Source organism: Pan troglodytes, chromosome 11 (assembly GCF_028858775.2).
Source record: "Pan troglodytes isolate AG18354 chromosome 11, NHGRI_mPanTro3-v2.0_pri, whole genome shotgun sequence".
Lineage (NCBI taxonomy): Eukaryota > Metazoa > Chordata > Mammalia > Primates > Hominidae > Pan > Pan troglodytes.
The window spans coordinates 9646288-9672950 of NC_072409.2; the positions used below are offsets into that span (position 1 = coordinate 9646288).

Genomic DNA, 26663 nt, shown 5'->3' on the forward strand with positions numbered 1-26663 from the left:
ATTACAGGCATGAGCCACTGCGCCCTGCTCTAAATATTTTTTTTGAGGGGGTACTTACTGTGAATGAGATTTTCTCTATTTCTTGTCTTTTTTTTTTCTGAATTCAGTTTTTTATTTCTGCCTTTTTCTTGATTTCTTTTTCAGATAGTTTGTTAGTGTACAGAAATGTTACTGATTTCTGTTTGTTGATTTTGTTTCTTGTCACTTTAGTTCTAACAGCTTTTTGGTGAAGTCTTTAGGGTTTTTTCTAATATAAGATCATGTTGTTGGCAAAGAGAGACAATTTCACTTCTTCCTTTCCTATTTGGATGCTTTTTCTTTCTCTTGCTTAACCAGTCTGGCTAGTACTGCCAGTACTATGTTGAATGAAAGTAGAGAGTGGGCATCCTCGTCTTGTTCCTGATCTTGGCTCACACCTGTAATCCTAACACTTTAAGAGGCCGAGGCGGACGGATCACAAGGTCAGGAGTTGAGACTAGCCTGGTCAACATGGTGAAACCCCGTCTCTACTAAAAATACACATTAGCCAGGCGTGGTGGCGGGCACCTGTAATCCCAGCTACTTGGGAGGCTGAGGAAGGAGAACGCTTGAACCCAGGAGGCGGAGGTTGCAGTGAGTGGAGATCGTGCCACTGCACTCCAGCCTGGGTGACAGAGCAAGACCTCGTCTCAAAGAAAATAAAATTAAATTAAAAATAAGGAAAAGATGTTGAATTTTGTCAAATGCTTTTTCCACATATAATGGATGGTCTAAGCTTTTTTAAATCTGAAAAATAACAGGCTATGTAATCATGTATGCAGAACCTCCTTACCCGGTACTCACTCCCTCCTCCCCCAGCTGCAGACTGCTGAGGCTGAACTGGAAGAATCCAACAGGCTCTTCCCAGAAGGATTTCCTGGACCTTTTCTTAGAAGGGCTACTCTAAGAGACTCTGACTCCATCCCTGTTCAAACATTTTTCCCTGTTCTGAGGTCTCCAAAGTTTCAGCTCATCACAGCACCAATGCCCATTGCAAAGAACACATGATTTATTCAAGACAACTCGTCATCAACAGCACTGACTCAAGGAACAAAACAGATGAAAAAACTAAAGCAAACGTTCTGACCCTCTGGAGTGAGACCCGCTGAATTCATACAGCTCAATCTGTAAGTGTCCAAGATCCAGGGGGCAGGTTCTCAAGCAGGAAGCCTCAGGCACTCTGGCTCTGTGGGGACCTCCCTTGGGCATCTGCTTGAGAATCTGGGGAAGGGACATTATCAGGGCAGGTCCTTTCTGCAGGCAGTGTCCTGCTGGGAGCTCAGCCTAACCAAGGCCTGGTCCCTGTGCTCTTGACCTTCATCTCAAGGTCAAGGAGAGGGCACTTGACCCAACTCTGCCAGCGAGGCAAATTAATGGTGATTCAAGTAGTGTGGTTCCAGGAGGGAAGGTAGGGGGCAGACAAGAGTGAGTGCATTAAAGAGTCCTGGGCAGTGTCTGCTGGGTCCCAGGCAGTGGCCCAAGGTTATGAAGGGGTTGGAGAAGGGGCTGAACCACCAGCTGACAAGTCCTGGAGAGAGGGTGGCCCAGGTGAGCAGGAAGCATCATGCCTCTGCCTCATCCTGGAGGTCCTGGAGTCAGCCCAGTTCTCTTCCCATCTTTACACTCAATTCCAGTACAGAACTCAGAGCCCGCCCAGCCAGGACCTGCTGGAAAACCAGGCAGTTCCTAGAAGCATGGGGAGAAGAGGCTGACTTTGATCTTGGAAAACGAAGAGGATCTTGTCTCCAACTCCTTTCTCCCTTCCTATACCCATGCCTCATCCCCAGAGCACTTGCCAATGTGCAATACATAGCCAGGAGTCTGAATAAATAGTTGAAGTCTCCCAAATACTGTGCTCTGGGAGAGGAGACAGAAAGGCAGGTGCGGAAATCCAGGCGGCATCAAAGGAAAAGCCTGGTAGAAGAGCCACCTGGGGAAGCCTTTTCTGGCCCAAAGCCGGGCTTGGAAGGGCAGCGAGAAGTCCTGCCCACCAGACTCGGAAAGCTCTGGGGGCAGGAGGGCTGCTGGGGCCTGACTCCTGCCAGCCAGTCTGGAGGACGAGGGTCCTCACTATGGCACCCGGCTTCCGGACGCAAACCTTGTACAAGGAGGGAGGTGACTTGGTGAGAACTGGGAGTGGCCAGCTGCCCCTACTCAGGGTACACCTGCTCCAGCCCTGGGAACAGCTCAGGCAGGGGTCAGAGAAGGCCCTGCACCTCCCTCAGCCCGCAGGGGGTGGAGGGGTACACAGAGGCACAGACGTAACCCTCCTAGAACTGGCAAGACCCAGGGCCTTTAAGCTCAGCTACCCCTGGCCCCAGAGAGGCTTCCTCGGGCCCCACTTGCCCTTTGTGGGACTCACTCAACCCAACCCTGGGTCGGGACCTGGAAGCCGAGGGAATGACAACTCTTCTGAAGCAATGGGTTCCGACCCTGGGCTCAGAATCAAGGTCCTTTTCTTTTCGGACAGGAGGGCCTCTGGGGGAACCTCCAGAAAAACCAGCTCCCCCTCTTTCTTCTCCCTCCCTGGGCAGAAAGCAGGGGCAGGAGGCTCAAAGCTTCATCCTTACTCAGCAGCATTTGGTTTCCAAGATTTCTGTGTAGGGAACGGGTTCAGAACCCTCTAAGTGAGGCACGGAGGACTCCCTCCCAGTTGGGAGGACCTAGGAGCCAGGGCTGGGGGATGGGAACAGGAGGCAAAGGCCAAGCTTGACCTCCAGGGGCCTTGCTGAGCCAGTCTCCTCATCTGTCGCCCAGGTTCAGGGGAGCAGAGGCAAGCGGGGAGAGGAGGTGGCTCAGGATAAGGCACCCCAACAGAGAAGGGAAGGGAGAGTAATGGAGAGAGGAATCATGAAGCAAGACACAGTCCCACTCTGGGAAGGAGGCGGAAGGAGACAGGCAGAGAGGTAGAGACAGAGAAGGAGGGGCTGGGAGACCTGGAGGCCTGAGAGACCCTCACTCCCTAACAAACACACACACACACACACACACACGGAGAAGATGCCTGGGGACTTGGGCCCACATTCACACCGACCGACTACAGACATCTGTGGGTGAGACAGACGGCAGGACTCAGCTTTCAGTGTCGCCTTCCCTGTGGAGCAGCCGAAGTGCCCCGCTCAGAAGCGGTTTCTGGCCCATTGGCCAAGCACCTCCCCTGAGTGGAGCCCAGGAGAAGACCAGAAGCAGGAACTGAGGCTGGGGCGGCAGAGCCGAGGCAGGGAGGGGCCCCTGCCAGCCTCCCAGTGCCAGAAACGGCCCTGGCCCAGGAAGGACAACTTCCCAAGCTCCAGCCCTCCTCAGTATCCTGGGCAAAGAGGGCAGAGTGCAGGGCAGGTGGGGAGCTGGGCATGGCGGCAGAAGAAGGAGCACGGCACAGTGTGTCCCCAGTGGGCATGGCCTGGGTCTCGGGCCGATCCTGTGGCTTCCCCTCAGGCTGGGTTCCTACAGGTTTCTGTGTGTCCCGGGAGCCAGGGCACAGGGTCGGGAGGCTTCTCTCCCGAACATGGGCCTCTTGCTGCCGGGCTACTTTGAGTCTTGGAGCTCCTTGGCTTTCTGCAGGATCTGGCAGACATCTGTGATGGGGTAGTCCTGGGCACAGGAAAAGGCCAACAGTTGCCTCTGAAGCCACTTCACCCCTGCCACACCCACACCCTCCCTGCTGGGACCCGTTGCCATGCTGGATCCTGGGCCTCAGGGGCAGGAGCACAGAACACCAGGCATCCCACACTCCCCAACCCCCAGACCCCTGCATGCAGCTGACGCTACACCATGCAGCACCAACTCAACGATCCAAACACAACCACTCCCAGGCTCTCGCGGCCCTTTCCTCAGGACCAGACTGTGCTGCCTCAGCTCTCCCACTACTGCCACTGAACCCGAGCTCCCTCGTGTGGAGCCAGTAGGACTGGGCCAGTGTCTGAGCATCAGCGCCAAGTCCCAACAGCCCTGTGAGTGGCCACTGTGATTCTGCACTTTTTCCAGATCTGGTCCATGAAGTTAGGGAAAAGCAACTCTAGGCTGGGCTTGGTGGCTCACACCTGTAATCTCAGCACTTTGGGAGGCCGAGGTGGGCGGATCACCTGAGGTCAGGAGTTCGAGACCAGCCTGACCAAGATGGTGAAACCCTGTCTCTACTAAAGGTACAAAAATTAGCCAGACGTGGTGGCACACACCTGTAATCCCAGCTACTCGGGAGGCTAAGGCAGGAGAATCACTTGAACCTGGGAGGTGGAGGTTGCAGTGAACCGAGATTGCACCACTGCACTCCAGCCTGGACAACAGAGCGAGACTCCGTCTCAAAAAAAAAAAACAACAACAAAGCAACACTAAGGCCACGTGCTGGTGAAGAAGCTGAGACCCAGAGATGCTGTAACTTGGCTTGGGTCACATGATGAGCACAGCAGAGCAAAACTGTGGACCTAAAGCTGTAGGCTCTTGAGCCCATGTTCTTTTTTTCTGAGACAGAGTCTTGCTCTGCCCCCCCAGGCTGGAGTGCAGTGACGCAATCTTGGCTCACTGCAACCTCCACCTCCCAAGTTAAAGTGATTCTCCTACCTCAGCCTCCCAAGCAGCTGGGAATTACAGGTGCATGCCACCAAGCCCGGCTAATTTTTGTATTTTTAGTAGAGACGGGGTTTCGCCATGTTGGCCAGGCTGGTCTTGAACTCCAGACCTCAGGTGGTCCACCCACCCCAGCCTCCCAAAGTGCTGGGATTATAGGCATGAGCCACCGCGCCCGGTGAGCCCATGTTCTTAATCACTACACCCCACCCTCCTTCCCCGGGCCTGAGCATGGCCACCAGCAAGCACGGCCATGTTCTGGGCACCTGCTGTGTCCTAGGTGTGAACACTTATGTAGAGTACACGGTTTGAAGGCCAAGTCACTTGCTCAAGGCCACCCAACATTCCAGGTCAGTGGCAGAACCAGGATTCAAACCCAGATCCAAACCAGATCTGCTCAGGGGTCTGGACTTTAATCCCTACTACACTCCGCTGCCCCTGCCCAGCCTGTCGCAGCAGCTGGCGTGGGCAGGTGCCTGGCGAGTGCCAGCCTCATGGCAGTGGCTGAGCCTGCCCCCAACTCCCATTACCTGCAGCAGCCGCATGTTCACAGTGAAGTCCCCTTCCAGCAACTGCTCCCGGATCAGCCTATGAAAAGCAGCAGCAAAAGCGCTGGGACCTGGGATGCTCTGAGTGCAGGCCCTGCCCACTCCTCCCTCCCTACCCACCTCAAGTTTGGTTTGTCGCCCTCCCAAGGACTCCAGAATCCCACTCCAGCCATGAAAGAGCAGCCCTGCCCACCCTTCGGGGCGGAGGGTCCTCCTGTCTGGCTTCTCCAAGGACTGCCCAGGTGAGCTGATGACAGCTCATGCCCGCACTCACATGAGCATGGCGCAGCAGACGAGGAGGAGGAAGTCAAAGCGGTTGTCGTCGGCGAAGAGGGAGTCCCAGATGCGGATGACGTCAGGCAGCAAGAACTCCTGGGACAGCAGCAGTGTCAGCCAGCGGAAGGCAAAGAACTGGGGCTTGATGTTCTGCTCTTGCTGGGGAGACAGCGTGGGGGGTGGGGGGCATGACTCTGTGTTGGCTGCTGGCCATGGAGCACCACGCAGTGGGTCAGAAGTGAATTCAGAACAGCAGGGCCCAGCATGCCAGGTGTGAGCACCAGGGCTGGCACCAGGCTGCCAGACAGCCTTGCTTAGTAAAGGGGCAGAGCCTGTTTGCTGCCAGCCAACATCCTCAGATCTTCCTATTTTTTAAAGAGAAGCTGGAAACCCAAACCTTTATATAATGAGCTCTCCAGATTTATAAATGATGGCTCAAACTCTTTTCACACACTTTGCAGATGATAGCCTTGGGTTTGTGGATGTGCTGAGTGACCATCACAGGGCACTTACTAAAAGCCTGGGCTATGCTTAGAATATTAAATATGTCCTCTCACTCATTTAATCCACAGAACAATTCCACAGGCAATTATTCCCAGTAGAGACAAGCCTTCTGGTCAGCCACAGTGAATATTAACTGAAAAAGCATGCTACAAAACAGCAAAAGCATACTTCCTTTTTTTTTTTAGAGATGAGGTCTCGCTATATTGCCTAGGCTGAAGTGCAGTGGCACAATCATGGATGGCTCACTGCAGCCTTGACCTCGAGGGCTCCTCTCTCAGCCTCCCGAGTAGCTGAGACTACAGGCCTGTGCCACCATGCCTGGCTAATTTGTTTTTAAATTTTTTATAGAGACAAAGCTTCACTATGTTGCTCAACCTCTGGGCTCAAGCAATCCTCCCGCCTCAGTCTCCCAAAGTGCTAGGATTACAACTGTGAGCCATCACACTCAACCCGTATTTGTTTAAAAAGATATGATTATTCCTGGCCAGCCAGGCACAGTGGCTCATGCCTGTAATCCCAGCACTTTGGGAGAGGGAGGTAGGTGGATCACTTGAGGTCAGGAGTTCGAGACCAGCCTGGCCAACACAGCGAAATCCCATCTCTACTAAAAATACAAAAACTAGCCAGGCGTGGTAACGCACGCCTGTAATCCCAGCTACTGGGGAGGCTGAGGCATGAGAATTGCTTGAACCTGGGAGGCGGAGGTTGCAGCGAGCTGAGATTGCACCACTGCACTCCAACCTGGCCTCTGAGAGAGAGAGTCCTTCTCAAAAAAAAAAAAAAAAAAAAAAAAAACAGAAAAAAAAGGGCTGGGCACGGTGGCTCATGCCTGTAATCCCAGCACTTTGGGAGGCCGAGGCGGGTGGATTACGAGGTCAGGAGATCAAGACCATCCTGGCTAACACGGTGAAACTCCATCTCTACTAAAAATACAAAAAATTAGCCGGGCACAGTGGCGGGTGCCTGTAGTCCCAGCTGCTTGGGAGGCTGAGGCAGGAGAATGGCATGAACCTGGGAGGTGGAGCTTGCAGTGAGCCGAGATTGCGCCATTGCACTCCAGTCTGGGCAACAGAGTGAGACTCCATCTCAAAAAAAAAAAAAAATGAAGTTAACACTTACCTCAGAAGACTACTAACAGCTTAACCAATTTAGTTCATAGTAAATGCCCTGCAGTATGCCTGGCACACAATGGGCACCATTCTCAACTTTCCCCTTCCCTCCCAGCTGGGCTCCACCATCAGCTGCCTCAGCACATGGGTCAGCGTCCCAGGCAGCAGCAGCAGCAGCTACTTCTGACCCCCAGACTCAAGCGAGACCTCGCCCTGGGCTGGGATGGCACAGCAACTCTCTGCCTCCTGTCCCTTTCCACCCGTCTGTTCCTGGGGTCCTCACCAGTTTCAGGTAGAGCTCCACATCCTTATCTTTCAAGGTGGAGTAAACCTTCTCCATCTTGTAGGTGATGCCACACTGCGAGTCATCCAGGCTCTTGATAAAGTTGTCCCGGATCTCGGCCATGAGGTTGGTGAAGCAGAAAAAGGTGTCTGCCTCGGCGTGCTCTGGGAGAGAGCAGGATGGGGGCAGAAGTGGCACACTCCAGGCCCACCCCACCTCTCACCTACCAGACATCTGCCCTGCTCTGAGCCCCGCCGAGTTGCCCCATCCTCATGGTCTGGCTCAGTCCTTCCTCTGTCCTTGACCCCTCTCCACCCCCAGGCTAAAGACATCGCCTCTTTCTTCTCACATCTGGCAATACTGTACATTCACTTAGCAGTTTATTACACACTCTCCTGATGACAATTTAAAAATCATTATTTAAATCTTATAATTCGGCTTCCTACATATCCACCTTCTCTACCAGAATTAAATTACAAATATCAAGAGATCAGTAAACATCCAACATTCTAGAAGATCACAGCTGCAAAGGATCTCAGAGATGATCCAGGCCAACTCCTCATCTGGCAGAGGGAGAACAGAGGCCCGAGAGGGAAAGTGAGGTGCACAGCCTGACACGGGCCAGCAACGAGGGATGTGGGCACCAAGAGCCTTCTTACCTTTCCACTCACTATTGGGGTCGGTGGCAAAGGTGTAGTAGAGGGGCCCCACGATTTCATTCATGCCTTGCACATAAGCGATGCCAGGGTTGAGCTTGGCGTAGATGAACAGGATCCGCTCCACCACCTCCCAGTGGGCCTCACAGCCATTGGGCAGCACCTCATACTCATTTAGGGATGATGGCGCAGAGTTCTTGTGTGGGGAGCTCATCTGGAGGAGAAGAGGAGGAGCCCATCAAGAAAGACAATGCTGGGGTCAGTGGCTCATGCCTGAAATCCCAGCACTTTGGGAGGCTGAGGTGGGAGCTGAGCCCCAGTGGTCGAGGCTGCAGTGAGCCGTGATTACACCATTGCATTCCAGCCTGGGTGATAGAGCAAGACCCTGTCTCAGGAGAAAAAAACAAAAACAAAAAAAGAGACAACATGGGCGGGCCACAATAGCTCATGCCTGTATTCCCAGCACTTTTGGAGGCCAAGTCAGGAGGATCACTTGAGCCTAAGAGTTCGAGACCAGCCTGGGCAACATAGGGAGATCCCGTCTCTACAAAAAATGTAAATGTTAGCCGAGTGTGAAGGCACGCACCTGTGGTCCCAGCGACTTGCGAGGCTGGGGCAAGAGGATCACTTGAGACCACGAGGCTGAGGCTGCAGTGAGCTATGATCACATCACTGCACTCCAACCTGGGTGACAACAAGACACTGTCTCAAAAAAAAAAAAAAAAAAAAAAAAAAAGGACAATGTGAAGGAGAACAATGTGTTCTTGCCAGAAATGTAAATGTTTACTGTTAAGCCTGGACCTATCTAGCATATGGGACATACACTGGCACAGAGGAACAAGTCAAACGCCACCATGAGGAAACAAGGAGACAAACCTAGAATATGGGACATTCTGCAATATAACAAATGGTCCTAAAACCTAACTTATGGTGCTAAAAGTCAGAGCAGTGAGAAGTACTAACTAGGAAGGGGCATGCAGGAGCTTTCTGGATGTGGACATGTTCTGTATCTTGACTGACTGGCACTTACACAGGTACACACACAAGAAAAACATTCTCTAATTGTACACGTAATTGCACGTAAGTTACACTTCGATTTAAAACAAAAACTTAGCGGGCGCCTGTAGTCCCAGCTACTCAGGAGGCTGAGGCAGGAGAATGGCGTGAACCCGGGAGGCGGAGCTTGCAGTGAGCCGAGATCGCGCCACTGCACTCCAGCCTGGGCGACAGAGCGAGACTCCGTCTCAAAAAAAAAAAAAAAAAAAAAAAAAAAAACAAAAACTTTAGGGCCGGGCACGGTGGTTCATACCTGTAATCCCAGCACTTTGGGAGGTCAAGGCGGGCAGATTACCTGAGGTCGGGAGTTCAAGACCAGCCTGACCAACATGGAGAAACCCTGTCTCTATTAAAAATACAAAAAAATTAGCCAGGCGTGGTGGCGTATACCTGTAATCCCAGCTACTCAAGAGGCTGAGGCAGGAGAAGCACTTGAACCCAGGAGGCGGAGGTTGTGGTGAGCCGAGATTGCACCATTGCACTCCAGCCTGGGCAACAAGAGTGAAACTCCATTTCAAAAAACAAACAGGCTGGGTGCGGTGGCTCACGCCTGTAATCCCAGCACTTTGGGAGGCTGAGGTGGGCAGATCACGAGGTCAGGAGATCAAGACCATCCTAGCTGACACGGTGAAACCCTGCCTCTACCAAAAATACAAAAAATTAGCCAGGCGTGGTGGCAGGCACCTGTAGTCCCAGCTACTCGGGAGACTGAGGCAGGAGAATGGCATGAACCCAGGAGGCGGAGTTTGCAGTAAGTGGAGATCGTGCCACTGCACTCCAGCCTGGGCGACAGTGCAAGACTCCGTCTCAAAAAAAAAAAAACAAAAAACAAAAACAAAAAAACCTTAAATATGTCAAAAACAAACAACTGGCCAAGGCCAAGACTTTTCTTTCTTTTATTTGCCCCCCTGAGACAGAGTCTTGCTCTGTCGCCCAGGCTGGAGTGCAGTGGTGCGACCTCAGCTCACTGTAACCTCCACCTCCCAGGTTGAAGTGATTCTCCTGCCTCAGCCTCCTGAGTAGCTGGGAGTACAGGCACCCACCACCATGCCCAGCTAATTTTTTGTATTTTTAGTAGAGACAGAGTTTCACCATGTTGGCCAGTATGGTCTTGAACTCCTGACCTCGTGATCCGCCCGCCTCAGCCTCCCAAAATGCTGGGATTACAGGCATGAGCCACCGCGTCCAGGCTGGCCAAGCCTCTTCAAAAAGTCAGCTGTTGAGGGGATGGAGTTGGGGAGGGGAGGCCTAGTCCAAATCAAGAGACCAAAGAAAGAGAATATCCAAAGATACCACTGGCACAGCTGAGGACATCTCAATTGTTCATGGGTTGGGTATCAGGTGATATTATGGACTCATGGTTAATCTTCCCAGATGTGCTAATGGTAAGTAGGAGAATGCCCTTCTTCTTTTTTTGAGATGGAGTCTTGCTCTGTCACCCAGGCTGGAGTGCAATGGAGTGATCTTGGCTCACTGCAACTCTGTCTCCTAGGTTCAAACTATTCTCCCACCTCAGCCTCCCAAGTAGCTGAGATTACAGGTGCTCACCACCACGCCTGGCATTTGTTTTGTTTTGTTTTGTATTTTTAGTAGAGAGGGGGTTCCACCATGTTAGTCAGGCTGGTCTCAAACTCCTGACTTCAGGTGATCCACCTGCCTTGGCCTCCCAAAGTGTTGGGATTACAGGTGTGAGCCACCGCACTTGGCTGACAATGCCCTTATTCTCAGGAGATCCTACCGAAGTACTCGGTGGTAAAAGGTCAGACACCTGCAACTTACTCTCTCTCTATATAATACACACACAAATAAAGCAATGTGAAAAACGTTAACAACTGTTGCATTTAGATGGAAAGTATACAGATAGTTATCCAGTGTACTCTCCTTTCAACTTTCCTGAATGTTTGAAAATTTTCATAAGAAAAGGTTGGAGGCCAGGCGCAGTGGCTCACACCTGTAATCCCAGCACTTTGGGAAACTGAGGTGGGTGGATCACTTGAGGTCAGGAGTTCGAGACCACCCTGGCCAAAAATCTCTACTAAAAATACAAAAATTAGCCAGGTGTGGTGGCACGCGCCTATGATCCCAGCTATTGAGGAGGCTAAGGCACGAGAATTGCTTGAATCCAGGAGGCAGAGGTTGCAGAGCGCCAAGATTGTGCCACTGCACTCCAACCTGGAAGAAACAGCGAGACTGTCTCAAAAAAAAAAAAAAAAAAGTTGGAAGATAAATAAAGAGATGATGATCCCTACTGAAGACTCCTACAATGAGCACGGGTCCCCAACACCAGCTGCCTGCCAGGATCCCTTGGGAACTTTGTAAATCAAGTGCTGGGCCCGGCCCTAGACCTGCTCAGGCGGAAGCTCCAGAGGTGAGTGACCCATATGAGAGAACCCAGGCAGTGACAGTGGATGAAGCCATCCTGGAAGCATAGGGTCCTGGAGACATTAAACTCTCTCTCCCCTAACATACACATACATATGTATGCGCACACATGCAGGGATGTTCACACACAGAGACACACATCAGCCACATTTACCAAGAGCTTTCTTATTTTTTATTTTTGAGACGGAGTCTCGCTCTGTCGCCCAGGCTGGAGTGCAGTGGCGCGATTTCGGCTCACTGCAAGCTCCGCCTCCTGGGTTTACACCATTCTCCTGCCTCAGCCTCCCGAGTAGCTGGGACTACAGGCGCCTGCGACCACACCTGGCTAATTTTTTGTATTTTTAGTAGAGACGGGGTTTCACCGTGTTAGCCAGGATGGTCTCGATCTCCTGACCTCATGATCCGCCCGCCTCAGCCTCCCAAAGTGCTGGGATTACAAGCGTGAGCCACGCCTGGCCCTTAACAAGAGCTTTTTATGTGGCAGACAATGCTGTACAGGTATTCCTCCATTTAATCCACTGAACAATCTAAAATATTCTCTCAACATCATTTTCAAGATGAGGAAACTGAGGCTCAGAAATGTCGGGCCACTCCTTAAATGTCTAACATTAGGTGTTGGCATCAGGACTTGACCCTGAACTGGCTGACTCCCAAACCTAAGGTCCAGGACTTCAGGGCAGGCTGCCTCCTGAGGATGCCCAGGGCTTTCTGCTTTTGAAGAATCTGCACAGCCATGACCTCATTTCATCCTCTTGGCAGCTCAGGCAGGGCAGAAATGATTATGCCCAGTTTATGGTCTAGGAAACAAAGGCCAGGATATGTGTGACTTGCCCAGAGTCACACAGATGGTCTTTAACTCAAACTGCCCAATCATGAACCCACAGGCTTAGGGATGAAGTTTCTGGTGGGTTCTCTGCTACCAGGACCAAAAGTTAAACCAGGTAACAGTGCTCTTTACACCTAGTTACTACAGTGAAAGGAATGACAGGAGCCAGTTCCCTCCCGGCCCTTCAGCCAGGAAATCAGCAGCCAAGAGTACTGCCCACAAAGCCAGCCTCCTGGTTATCTAGTCACGCAATCTGCACTGCACAGCAGTTCTGCTGGGCACCCAACTCTCGTAGGCACCTGCAACCCTGGATCGGCCATATCTGCCCCTGCCTGTCAGATCTTCGATCAAAGTCATTCCCAGCTGGGTGTGGTGGCTCACGCCTGTTATCCTGGCACTCTGGGAGGCCCAGGTAGGAGGATCGCTTAAGCTCAGGAGTTCAAAACCAGTCTGGGTGTCATAGCAAGACTCTGTCTCTATTTAAAAAAATAAAACAAACAAACAAAAAACAAAGTCATTCCCCAGGGGGAGAAAAACTTTTGCAGCAGTATCTGCCCTAGCTTGTTGGAGGCTACAGAAAAGGGTTTTTCCATCGATGGAAGACAGTGAAAAGTTTAGGGGAACAAGCCACTATTCCAGAGACCAAAGTAGGGGGTGTAAATTAAGGAATAAGATAATATACTTGTTTGACTACAAGGAGCTTCTCAGAGTGACAGGAATCTATTAAAAGTTGGGGGTCCTATCAGTTCCACCCAGAGTCTCTCAGATCTAACCCTGCTGCATCCCTGCTCCCACCACCTCTTGCCTAGACAACTGCAGTGGCCTTCCAGGTAGCCTCTCTACCGCCACTCCTGTATCTCCACAGTGCCTAAAGCATTTCTGACACAAGCAGATATGAATTATGTCACTGCCCTGCTTACAGTGCTATAAAGGATTCTCCCCACCCCTCATGACAAAGGCCCCACGTGGCCTCACCAGCACCAACCTCTTCACTCGCTCTCTGCTTCTAGCCACCCCGTGGCCTCCCTGACCTGGAACACACCATGCTGTCTCCCGCTGAGGACTTTGGCATATGCCCTCCTCTCCACCTGGAATGCTCTCTTTTCTTTTTTTTGAGAGGGTCTTGTTTTGTCACCCAGGCTGGAGTGCAGTGGTATAATCTAGACTCACTGCAACCTCCACCTCCCGGGTTCGAGCAATTCTACTGCCTAAGCCTCCAGGTAGCTGGGATTACAGGCACCTGCCACCATGCCCAGCTAATTTTTGTATTTTTAGTAGAGACAAGATTTCACCATGTTGGCCAGGCTAGTCTCGAACTCCTGACCTCAGGTGATCCACCCACCTCGGCCACCCAAAGTGCTGGGATTACAGGCATGAGCCACCACACCTGGCCAGGGCCAAATTTTTGTATTTTCAGTACAGATGGGGTTAAATCCCCAGGTTAGTCAGGCTGGTCTTGAACTCCTGGCCTTAAGTGATCTGCCTGTCTTGGCCTGCCAAAGTGCTGGGATTACAGGCATGGGCCATTGTGCCTGGCCGTTTTCTTAATTTTTATTTTTTTGAGACAGGGTCTGGCTCTGTCACCCACGCTGGAGGGCAGTGGTGTGATGTAGGCTCACTGCAACCTCTGCCTCCCAGGCTCAAACCATCCTCCTACCTCAGCCTCCTGAGTAGCTGGGACTACAGGCACATGCCATCATGCCCAGCTAATTTTTGTATTTTTTGTAAAGACAGGGTTTCACCATGTAGCCCAGGCTGGTCTTGAACTCGTGGGCTCAAGCAATCCTCCTGCCTCAGCCTCCCAAAGCGCTGGGATTACAGGCGTGAACCACTGTGCCCAGCCCTATCACAATTTCTCACATTTGTAATGACCTTCTCAGAGCCATCCCCACTATAAGATTAGAAGCCTGACTCATTCACTCACTGTGATGCAGGGCCCTTCCCAGCAGCCATTACACCCAGATGGGAAACAGTGAACCTCTGTTACCCAACTTTTAGAAAGCACCCCAGGATCTGGCAGCATCAGGATTGCGCTGAGTAACTGTCAAGCAGATGGTCATGGCCCGACACCTTGTGGCCAGGAGTTTAAGAGAAAAAGGAAAGAAAAGACTGTTGGGGGAGTCCCTGGGGACCCCAGGTTGGCACTCACATTTGTGACCCCACTCCGGTTCCGGGCCACCGTCTGAGATTTCAGTGTTGTCTGTTCCACTCTCTTACGAAGGGTTTCAAACTCATTCTGGGGGTCCAGGATGAGGAGGCAAGGGTAGTCAGTGGCCCTCTGGAAGAAGGAAATGTCTGGGCACAACCTCCTGTCAAGAGGGAACAGGAAAGAATCTTGTTACTCAGGGTGGAAGTTTTCGCCATCCCATCTGCCAGGAGACCGACCCCAAGACTCCCCAAAAGCATTGTTTTTTGTTTTTGTTTTTGTTTTTGAGACAGAGTCTTGCACTGTCGCCCAGGCTGGAGTGCAGTGGAGCGATCTCTGCTCACTGCAAGCTCCACCTCCTGGGTTCACGCCATTCTCCTGCCTCATTCTCCCAAGTAGCTGGGACTACAGGTGCCCGCCACCACGCCCGGCTAATTTTTTATTTTTTTAGAGATGGAGTTTCACCGTGTTAGCCAGGATGGTCTCGATCTCCTGACCTCGTGATCCAGCCACCTCAGCCTCCCAAAGTGCTGGGATTACAGGCATGAGCCACTGGTACCTGGCCAGCATTGTTTGTTTTTAATTACGTTTTGAATCACTAGAGGTCAAGAGTTTGAGACCAGCCCGGCCAACATGGTAAACTTTGCCTCTATTAAAAATACAAAAATTGGCTGGGCACGGTGGCTCACGCCTATAATCCCAGCACTTTGGGAGGCTGAGGCAGACAGATCACCTGAGGTTGGGAGTTTGAGACCAGCCTGACCAACATGGAGAACCTCCGTTTCTACTAAAAAAATACAAAATTACCCGGGCATGGTGGTGCATGCCTGTAATCCCAGCTACTCAGGAGGCTGAGGCAGAAGAATCGCTTGAACCTGGAAGGCGGAGGTTGCAGTGAGCCGAGATCGTGCCATTGCACTCCAGCTTGGGCAACAAGAGCGAAACTCCGTCTCAAAAAAAAATTAGCCAGGCGCAGTGGCAGGTGCCTGTAATCCCAACTACTGGGGAGGCTGACACAGGAATTGCTTGAGCCTGGGAGGAGGAGATTGCAGTAAGCCAAGATCGCACCACTGCGCTCCAGCCTGGGCGACAGAATGAGACTCGGTCTCAAAAAAATAATAACAACAACAACAATTACAACATTTTATTTTAAAAACAGTATTTTTTTAAAAAGCTGTAATCATTGTATATGTATACATGCCCACATTTTATGTGTATTTGCAAATAGATATATACTTTTTTTTAAAAGTGTCATTATGGTCATACAACCTAACTCCTCTTTTAAACGCTAAACATATTTCCATGTAAAAATATTTATCTAGGTCAGGCACAGTGGCTCACCACTGTAATCCCAGCACTTCAGGAGGCTAAGGCAGGAGGGATCCCTTGAGCCCAGGAGTTCAAGACCAGCCTGGGCAACAAAAGGAGACCCCATCTGTATAAAAAATTAGTTGGGGCCAGGTGCGGTGGCTCATGCCTGTAATCCCAGCACTTTGGGAGGCCGAGGCAGGCGGATCACGAGGTCCAGAGATCAAGAACACCCTGGCTAACATGGTGAAACCTCGTCTCTAATGAAAATACAAAAAATTAGCTGGGTGTGGTGTCGGGCACCTGTAGTCCCAGCTACTTAGGAGGCTGAGGCAGGAGAATGGTGTGAACCCGGGAGGCGGAGCTTGCAGTGAGCCAAGATCGTGCCACCGCACTCCAGCCTGGGTGACAGAGTGAGACTCCTTCACAAAAAAAAAAAAAAAAGATGGAGACCATCCTAGCTAACACGGTGAAACCCCATCTCTACTAAAAATACAAAAAATTAGCCAGGTGTGGTGGCATGTGCCTGTAATCCCAGCTACTCAGGAGGCTGAGGCAGGAGAAATCATTGGAACCCGGAGGTTGCAGTGAGCCAAGATTGCGCCAGTGCACTCCAGCCTGGGCAACAGAGCAAGACTCCACCTCAAAAAAAAAAAAAAAAAATTAGCTGGGTGTGGTGGCATGTGCCTGCAGTCCTGGCTACTCAGGAGGCGGGGCAGGAGGATCACTTGAGCCTGGGAGTTCAAGGCTACAGTGAGCTAAGATCAAGCCACTGTACTCCAGTCCAGCCTGGGCAACAGAGCAAGACCCTATCCCAAAAAAAAAATTATCTAACATGCACAAACACAGGGTGGTTTGTGGTAGCAAAAGAGATTTGGTTCCATAAGTTATACACTGTACAACAGAATATTATACAGCTGAACTGGAAAGATGTCCAAGACAGAGTGAGAGGGAAAACAAGTTGGGAGATGGTGTCTAGAATGTGATCAAGTTTTTAAAATATATGTATTGCAGTACATGCACATTTTTCAGACTTCTTATACTTAGCACATTGCAAACACGCTTCTAGAAGCACCAAAGGATCACTACCCATGTAAAACAGAACCTGGCCAGGCATGGTGTCTCATGCCTGTAATGCTAGCACTTTGCGAGGCTGAAGCAGGTGGATCACTTGAGGTCAGGAGTTCGTGACCAGCCTGGCCAACTGGTGAAACCCCGTCTCTCCTAAAAATACAAAAATCAGCCAGGCGTCGTGGCACATGCCTGTAATCCCAGCTACTAGGGAGGCTGAGGCAGAAGAATCGCTTGAACCCGGGAGGCGGAGGTTGCAGTGAGCCGAGATTGCACCACTGCACTCCAGCCTGGGTGACAGAGGGAGCCTCTGTCTCAAAAAAAAAACAAAAAACAAAAAACAAAAAAACAGAACCTATTTCCCCAGGTCACGGAGTGGTTCTTGACTTGAACACAGCAATCAGAACACCTCGTGGGTAAACGCTGCACCAACCCTAGCCTGAGAGCACAAGAGGCAGTGCCTCCTTTCTCCTGCAGCCTGGCTGAGTTGCCCTGTGTGGGGGTCACATGGGGCCATCTGAAGATGAGCCTGGGCTGAGGAGCAGCACCCAGGGTGGCAAGGGAAAGGAGGACTCTGCTTTATCCTGCCACGCGCCTTCTTCCCCGGCCACAGGGCACTCTCATGTGCTGTGCCTCAGCCCAGCACTCTTCCACCCAGCTTGCTGCCTCCTCCTCTTTCATATCTCATCCTGAGCCTCCTCCCTGGAAAGGCTTTCCTCGACCCCCCAAAGGAAAACAGGGCCTCCCTCTGATTCTCTAAAAGCACCTGTTTTTCCCTCCTTCACAGCATTACAGTATTTGCAATTACATATCTGTTTCCAGGTTTAGTATATGTCTCCTGACTTACACTGGAAGCTCTCAGAAGGCAGAGACTGTTTCAGTCCTGCTCACTCCTAAACCCCTCCTGACACCGGTACTCGGCCATTCCTTGAGAAGGAGCCGAATGGAGGGGCACCTGTCTGTACTGGTGCAGACTGACTTGGGCACCTGAGAGCTGCCCCTTGGAGATTCTGAAGGGTCACTGCGGGTCAGAGTGCCAGCTTGTCCTGTCTAACCAAGTGCCGGGGGTCCCAGGCAGGCTGTTGTAAAAGGAACAGGATAAGCTCCCAGGACCCTTCTCTGATGGAGATCTGATCATTCTAAGGGCCTCTGTATGTGCTAAGTCCCACGTATCTGTGGAGACCCAGCCTGTTCTGTGCCCTTAGCCTGAACCACCTTACTCCTACTTCACAATAGAGTAATGATCAGAAGGTGTGAGTCACTTGCCCAAGGTCACACAGCTAACAACTGGTAAAGGCGGAACGGAAACCAGGCAAATGGACTCCAGAACCCAAGCCCTTGGCCACTCCACCCACCTGTGGACAAGGCCTGCCTTCTAGTTCCTCACCTAGCCCAACACGCTGCCAAACTCCCCAGCCCGACAGGGCCGCACAGCCAGCATCTCCACATTTCTTTACCAAGTGGAAAAGCACAAACGCATTGTAGCTCAAGATTTTAAAAACTGTGTATCTGACCCTGTCACTCCTTTACTCAAAACCTTTGCATGGCTGCCTCATGCTCTTAGAATCAAGTCCAAGGTCCAGCCCCATCTCCCACCCTGGCCTTGGCATTGTTCCTCAGATGTGCCAAGCTCTGCGGGCTCTCTGGACCTTGCCAAGGGCAATTCCCTGCCCAACATGGCCTTTGCTGCACTCTTCCCCTGAGGCCTCCTACTCCACAGATCTCAGCTGAATCACTGCTTCTCAGGTGAGGTTTCCCCAAACCCCCTCAAATTTTCCTTCAAGAGCATTTACCACGAATGCCATCTGCTAAGATCTAATGGGCTGAATGTCTGTCTTGCCATCCTCCCTTCTAGGTTCTGAGATCCTTAAGGAGAGGGCTCAACCCTGAACTTAGTGCTAAGCCTGGCATACAAAAGGGGCTCAATACTTGTTGAATGAATGTCAGATGAATCCATAAACATCTGGGGTACAAATGAAACTACAGCTCAGATAAGAACAGCCAGGTACATGCAAGCACAGAATCTCCCTCGCTAGCCTCATTCTCAGCCTATCGTCAATAGGGCCTGGACCCAACCGCTGGGACAATCCACCAGCAGCTCCGCAAACACTCACCCATAGGCCCGGCCTGCAAATGGAAAAGACAGAGCTGCAGAGAGCCCCAGAAGTCCCATGGGCCAGCTCTCGGCCCCAGGCACCCTGCCTACCGGACATCTTTGTCGATCTGCAGCAGCACCTCGTTGTCCTTGAAGTACGTGTTCCACCGGCTGTCAGGGTTGGGGTTGAGTGGCTGTGGGGAGAAATGAAGATGCTCTGTCCAAGGCCCAGATAGGCCCCGGGGCCCGATTCTATCCCGGAAACCTGAGCAGTGGCCTTGCTGCAACAATCCCACTGCACACTGAGGTGTGGCCCTGACACCTCCTGCAAGCTACTCAGAGGAGCCAACACAGCCCTTCCCTCAGCCTCCTGAATCCGTTCAAACTCCACAGCTGGGAGCCCAGCCTGGGGGCCTGCTCTGAGGGCATCTCTGCTGGGCAGGGACTCTGTTCCTTTTCTGTCCGTTGCTCTAGCTTGAGAACTTTGCATATAACAGGTGCTCAGTAAATGTTTGCTTGCTGAATAAATGAATTCGGTTTCTTCGGCTCTCATTCATCGATGCTCTGAGTCGTCAATTCCTATCTGTGAGTCTGGGCCTGGGGCCCTTCCATTTCTTTCTCCCGCGCTGTGAAGCCCAGGGAGGAGCTCAGCATTTGAGGAGAACAAGGCTTCCTGGCAGCCACAGAGGGCAGCCTAGCCTCCCTCTCGCCCTGCTCTGACTTTCTTCAAGGAACAGGGATGAGGGTTGAAATAGACCATGTCCTCAGAGCACCTGAGGCAGGGCTGCCCCTGCAATGCTCCCTGGACCCCAACTATCATTTGTCTTACTGAGCCCAGGGCCCCCAAGCTTAGTGACCCAACGCAGAAAGGAGGAACTGGGAGGTCCAGAGGGGACTGACACCAGACTGCACCTACCCCCTGGCATGCAGGGGCCCTTGCCTGCTCCAAGGCCGCCACCCCTCCACATTCTGTATCCTGGGTCTCTGCTGCCAACCTCTACTCACATGGTCCTCAAAAGTCACATCCTCCCTGGACACACCCATGTTGGCCTTGGCAATGCCAGGCTGGATGATCATTTCCCTCAGGAACTGGGCATACAGCTCCCTGCAGGAGACAAGTGAGAAGGATGATTCCCAACGGTCCTGCCCAGGGAGCCCAGACCAGAGCAGCAGCTGCAGGAGGCAGGGCGGCCCCAGTGGTACTGGCTCCGTCACATGCAAGGGCCCTCCTGTCACTGCCCTTACACGGGGTCTCACCTCTGCTTGGCCAGGATGGAGGTCCATGAGGCTCTCTCCAAGGGAAGGTAGTTCAAGAGAATCTGCACAGAGGGAGAGGGGCAAAGCTCTGGTGACCCTCCTGCACCAACATCAGTCTTTAGGCGGGGATGACAGGCCTCAAGAAAAACATCTCATAAAGTCCCAAGAAGACAAGATGGGCTAAAATCCAGGAATGCCAGTATGAGCTAGGGGTAGCCTCCCCCTTCCTCCCCACTGCCTCCCTCCTCCTTTAACCCAAACCAGCCCTTCCCTCTGCTTTTTCTCACACAGACTCTCCCACATGATCATCAGACCCTGTGCTCTAAAGGGCTGGAAACCAGGACACTGGGCTTCCATGGCCACCTGAGCTGGGAGCTTTGGGCAAAGCACAGCCTTTGTTTTGTCCCAATAAGCATGACTTTCACTGTACTTCACGGACCAGGAAGCAGAGGTCTTCATTGTTGGCATTACAAAGTGTCCCATCCCCAAGGGGATCCCAGAGAAGACACCAAGAGGAACAGAAAACCCAGAACTTCCCAGAAAAGCTCCCTCAGACAAGCAAGGAAAGGTGCAGAACAGGAGGAAGAAGCCAGGGGTAGGGGCAGCCCATGCAGGAAAACCCAGGGACTCTCAGCAGAGCAGAAGCCCCACCCCAGGCACACCCACCTTCCAGCAGAGGCACCGCAGTCCGCCCTCACAGGGGATGCCTGTGGACACAGCAGGCAAAGGTCATGCCCCAGGCCAGAGTCCCAGAACCCCCAGCCCTTCACCGTGGAGCCAACTGGCAGGGAGTAGAGTGGGCAAGAAGTACTTCTTCAAGAATCATTTCCCCAAGAAAGATTACTAGACTGGATGGTTTCTTTTTTTTTGAGATGGAGTCTCCCTCTAACACCTAGGCTGGAGTGAAGTGGCGCAATCTCGGGTCACTGCAGCCTCCGCCTCCCGAGTTCCAGCGATTCTCCAGCCTCAGCCTCCCAGGTAGCTGGGATTACAGGCACGCGCCACTATGCTCGGCTAATTTTTGTATTTTTAGTAGAGACAAGGTTTTACCATGTTGGCTAGGCTGGGCTTGAACTCCTGACCTCAGGTCATCCCCCCGCCTCGGCCTCCCAAAGTGTTAGGATTACAGGCGTGAGCCACCACACCCAGCCTAGACTGGATGTTAATTTTTTTTTTTTTTTTGGAGACAGAGTCTTGCTCTGTTGCCCAGGCTGGAGTGCAGTGGCGTGATTTCTGCTCACTGCAACCTCCGCCTCCCCGGTTTAACTAATTCTTCTGCCTCAGCCTTGCAAGTAGCTGGGATTACAGATGTGTGCCACCACTCCTAATTTTTGTATTTTTAGTAGAGACAGGGTTTCACCATATTGGCCAGGCTGGTCTCGAACTCCTGACCTCAGGTGATCCACCCGCCTCAGCCTCCCAAAGTGCTGAGATTACAGGTGTGAGCCACCATGCCCGGCCTGAAATGTTTTTTTGAGGATAACACCTTCTCATCCTTGATATTCCTTCCTCAGGAGCAGCCTTTACCACCACCATCTCATCCTAATTCAGGTCAGTTCCCCTGTTATAAGCAATAATGGCTCTGTGACTATTTCATAGCATCTGTCATAAGTGGAATTATTTTATATATATATATGTATATATATATATATATATATATATATATATATATATATATGGTGTATTTTCTTAACGTCTGTAACCCCTACTACTGGGTAAGCCCCAGAAGGACAAAAACCACATCTATTATTCCCAGTGCGTAGCACAGAGCACTGCACATAGAAGATATTCCATACATATTTGTGGAATATAAACTAAGCTATGAATGCAAAGTATTTTGTGCTTTACAGATATTATTTCATTTAATCTTCATTATAACCCCAGTAAGTAGGGAAGATTAACGTAATTGTCGTAAGAAGGAAACTTATCTGTAAAACTCTTAACTACTAACACTGACTGCCTCCCCTTTGGGGCCTATATTTCACTCCTAAACAGAAAGACAAAGTTCTCCTGCAATAAGATCAGGAAGCTCACTACAGCAGTTGCTGCTGTAGTACCCCTGGTACCATGAACATGAGTGAATACCTCCACTTCAGAATCTATATGAGGATGACAGGGACAATATAAGAAGTTCTTTTTTTTTTTTTTTTTTTTTTGAGATGGAGCTTCACTCTTGTCGCCCAGGCTGGAGTGCAATGGCGCAATCTCGGCTCACTGCAATTCCCAGGTTCAAGTGATTTTCCTGCCTCAGCCTCCCGAGTAGCTGGGATTACAGGCAAGTGCCACCAAGCCCAGCTACTTTTTTATATTTTTAGTAGAGACTAGGTTTCACCATGTTGGCCAGGCTGTTCTCGAACTCCTGACCTCAGGTGATCCACCTGCCTCGGCCTCCCAAAATGTTGGGATTACAGGCATGAGCCACGGCACCCGGCCAGAAGTTCTTGCTGGCAAAGTTACAGGGGCAAAAAAGTGACAAGAAGCTATGCAGAACACGTTGGGATATTTTTTAAAACAGGCAAAAAGAGAGTTATCTTTGTGCTCATTGGGGCAAAGTCTAACACAGCAGGATCAGCTCCTTAAAGTCAGTGTCCCAAGGCTACCCATTTTACCACTAGCCAAGGTTTAGTTCAGGCAGCTTAGACCCCAAGCCAGGGAGAGAACCAGGAACAACCCTGCAGTTAACCAAACTCACCAACACAGGAAGCTAGCTAAGGAATGAGGAAAGACTGTCGTGGGCTCAAAAGGTCCCCCCAACTCTCATTCTCCAGTCTTCAGTCCTGTCCTGTTACTCTCAGGAATCTGGCACCTCCTGCGGAAAGCTTAGGGCAAGGCATGCTAAGTGTGGCCACTGCCCCTCTGGGAAACCCCTCCAAGCTCAAGGCAGTCACTGCCTGTTCAGCTCTACAGAATCTGGAAAAGGCCCCAAGAGTCTATGTGTAATTTCCTTCCAAGGCCCCAGCCCCCAGCAGCTGGGCCCCAGAGCTGACCAGGTATGGCCTCCCCCTGTATTCTAGCCACAGGGCTGCTCTAGGGAAACCGTGAAAATACAGAATGGCTTCTTACCACTAAAGCTGAGTTCCCGCAGCTTTTCCAATGCAATTGAGGGCTCCTTCAGGACATCCTGGAAATCTGCAATTCTGGAAGGGGAGATAGGACGGCAAATGAAGCATGCTGATATCGGCTCAGTGAGACCCACAGCCCTCAGCTCCCTCACACTGCCAGTTTCCAACCTGTGCCCCTCTCCCCTTTAGGACATAAAAATCACACAGCTTAGTCAAGGTCCTCACCAAAGACAGCTTTGGAGAACAACAAAACTATATTTCACTTCTTCCTCTACAACCAGAAACACAGAATGCCAGGGAAGAAACTTGAGAGATATTCTTGTCTAGAAGTTCCCAAATGAGGACCATAAAATTAGACATATTCCAACATTCTAATACTTAGTGAGCTGACATTTACTGGGCACTTCCTGCCGGCCAGGCCGGGTCCACACACAGCCACCAACTGAACTCCTTGGACCTCAGGAACCAGGAGTAATTTGATATGCAGACAATGGACCATGCTCACAAATATAACCATTACAAGACCTCTGGGCCTGCCAGAAGGCAAGGACAAAGGGTTTAAAAAACACGTCCTGAAGGAAAACTGAAGAGTGAGCAAAATTCAGCCAGTGCTGCAGGATCTGGCCTGGGGGAGGGGCCAGACTGGAGAATGCAAGTTCTCTAGCAATCCTAGTAAGAAAAAGGCACGGGGGACAGGGTGCACTTGGAGAGAGTACGGGAGCAGGGGGATCAAAAGGGGGAAAGGCACGGGGGCGGGGCATGGGGGTCTGGATGAGGAAGACTCAGGGGAAGGGGGACACCAGGGGTCCAGGATGAGGGAGGCAGAAGGAGTGACACCAGGGGCAGGAGAAGGGCCGCCCCTCCGTCGTTCCTGCAGCCCACAGGCAATGAGGTTAGAAGGTGGACGCTCGAGACCCTCTGCCGAGGGGGTCTGCCGATTCCTGGCCACACCCGCGCTTCCCCCTTCTGAGGGGCATAAGGGGCAGCCTGGCCAGGAGTGGCCCAGCCGGGTCAGGCCCCATGGCCCCTTACCGGCTCTTGTGCAGACTTGACATGGTGTTGACTTCCGGACCCCCCAGCCGCCTCCGCCGCCTGCGCCTCTGCCGCCTGCGCTGCCGCCGCCGCCGCCGCCCCCCAGGGACGCGGGGCTCTGGGCAAAAGCCTCCGGCGGGAAACACAGCCACTAGCCTGCGCGTTCCACCGCCTCAGCCCCGCCCCGCCCCGCCAGTCACGTGCCACCCCTCGACTGTCACGCTTCCACACGGTACTGGCGGCTACGGCCGGCCGGGTTGAGCGGGGCAACCTCGGGTCTGGTGGGCGTGGCAATCGCGGGCCGGGAGCCCCAGCGCCGCCGACCCTGCGGGCCAAATTTCAGAACCCGCCGGTGACAGCGCAGACTGTGTGTCTCTGGACTATTCCTTGCGCTTCCCTGGGCCTCAGTGTCTACTTACGCAATATACCTGTCACCCTGTCGTCTTCCCTGCACGCACCCCCCTGTAATTAACTACTGCATGATTGTTACAGGAGTCTCGGCCTCCCCTGCTAAACTGTTCAGGCCCCCCAGCTTATCTTGGTCTCTGCAGAATCCTCAAGGCCTGTATAGCAGGGACTCGCATGAACTGCCGTGCGCGGCCCAACTTTTTTTTTAATAAAAACTATACCAGCAAACCCTATAAAATGTAAGTTAGGAAGACAGAAAAAAACACAAATGATGTCTTAAGAAAAATAGGCTGGACCGGGCGCGGTGGCTCATCCCTGTAAATTCCAGTGCTTTGGGAGGACGAGGCAGGCAGATCACTTGAGGTCAGGAGTTGGAGACCACTCTGGCCAACACGGTGAAACCCCATCTCTACCAAAAATGCAAAAATTAGCCGGGCGTGGTGGCAGGCGCCTGTAATCCCAGCTCCTCGAGATTACCTTCTTTACAAAAGATGTAAAAATTAGTTGAGTAGGCCGGGCGTGGTGGCTCACGCCTGTAATCCCAGCACTTTGGGAGGCTGAAGCGGGCAGATCACCAGGTCAGGAATTTGAGAACAGCCTAACCAACATGGTGAAACCTCGTCTCTACTAAAAATACAAAAATTAGCCGGGTGTGGTGACGCACAACTGTAATCCCAGCTACTCAGGAAGCTGAGGCAGGAGAATTGCTTGAACCCGGGAGGCGGAGCTTGCAGTGAGCCGAGATAGTGCCACCGCACTCCAATAGCGCCACCGCACTCCAGCCTGGGCAAAAACGCAAGACCCTGTCTCAAAAAAAAAAAAAAAAGAAAAGAAAAGAAAAGAAAAGAAACTGCTTAAAGATTTTCCGAAATGGTTGTATTATTTAACACCTTTTTCTCGAGAAAAAAAAAAAAAAAGAAAGAAACAGCTAGCCAGGCGCGGTGGCTCACGCCTGTAATCCCAGCACTTTGGGAGGCCAAGGCAGGCGGATCATGAGGTCAGGAGATCGAGACCATCCTGTCTAACACGGTGAAACCCCATCTCTACTAAAAAATACAAAGAAAAAAATTAGCTGGGCGTGGTGGTGGGTGCCTGTAGTCCCAGCTACTCGGGAGGCTGAGGCAGGAGAATGGCATGAACCTGGGAGGCAGAGCTTGCAGTGAGTGGAGATTGCACGACTGCACTCCAGCCTGGGTGAAAGAGCGACACTCTGTCTCAAAAAAAAAAAAAGAAAAGAAAAGAAAAAGAAAAAGAAAAGAAAGTGCTTAAATATTTTCCAAAATGGTTGTATTATTTAACACCTACCCCAGCAGTATATGAGAGTTGCTGTTGTACCACGTCCTCACCAATACTTGATGTGGTCAGTCTTTTTAATCTTAGACATTCTAGTAGATGTGAAGTGGTATTTCCTGCTTTAACATGCATTTCCCTAAAGACATATGATGTTGAGCATCTCTTCACACGTTTGCTATGCATATATACTCTTCTTTCTTTTTTTTGAGACATGGTCTCACTCTGTCACCCCAGGCTGGAGTGCAGTGGCGCAATCTCAGTTCACTGCAACCTCTGCTTACTGAGTAGCTGGGACTACAGGCGCATGCCACCATGCCCAGCTGATTTTTGTATTTTGAGGTAGAGATAGGGTTTCATCATGTTGGCCAGGCTGGTCTCAAACTCCTGACCTCAAGTGTCTTCCCACCTCAGCCTCCCAAAGTGCTGGGATTACAGGCATGAGCTACCATGCCTGGCCTTCTTTTTTTTTTTTTTCTTGAGACGGAATCTCACTCTTGTTGCCGAGGCTGGAGTGCAATGGGGTGATCTCCAGCTCACGGCAACCTCTGCCTCCCGGGTTCAAGTGATTCTTCTGCCTCAGCCTCCCGAGTAGCTAGGATTAAAGGTTCATGCCACCCTGCCTGGCTAATTTTTGTATTTTTTGATTTAAAAAAAATTTATATTTTTAGTAGAGACGGGTTTTCATCATGTTGGCCAGGCTGGCCTCAAACTCCTGACCTCAGGTGATTCTCCCTCCTCGGCCTCCCAAAGTCCTGGGATTACAGGCGTGA

At 51.5% G+C, this 26663-nt stretch overlaps 1 protein-coding gene across 3 annotated transcripts; it reads right to left on the reverse strand.

Annotated features, from left to right (window-relative positions):
- Positions 1 to 1009: 1009 nt before the first annotated feature.
- TBC1D13 (TBC1 domain family member 13) lies at positions 1010 to 24357 on the reverse strand. 3 transcript variants are annotated; one of them, XM_520299.8, is made up of 12 exons: positions 24193 to 24357; positions 23162 to 23235; positions 20765 to 20805; positions 20099 to 20160; positions 19847 to 19946; positions 18953 to 19035; positions 14371 to 14530; positions 7961 to 8171; positions 7302 to 7465; positions 5404 to 5564; positions 5112 to 5169; positions 1010 to 3609 (listed from the first exon to the last, which is right to left on the reverse strand). In XM_520299.8, exons 1-12 carry the CDS (start codon positions 24213 to 24215, stop codon positions 3544 to 3546), a joined length of 1203 nt encoding a protein of 400 aa, XP_520299.2. In that variant the 5' UTR covers positions 24216 to 24357; the 3' UTR covers positions 1010 to 3543. The 3 variants fall into 3 exon arrangements, with proteins under 3 accessions (XP_520299.2, XP_009455709.1, XP_063644254.1); XM_009457434.5 differs by having other exon boundaries at positions 5404 to 5501; positions 24193 to 24318; XM_063788184.1 differs by lacking the exon at positions 20765 to 20805 and having other exon boundaries at positions 24193 to 24315.
- Positions 24358 to 26663: the final 2306 nt, after the last annotated feature.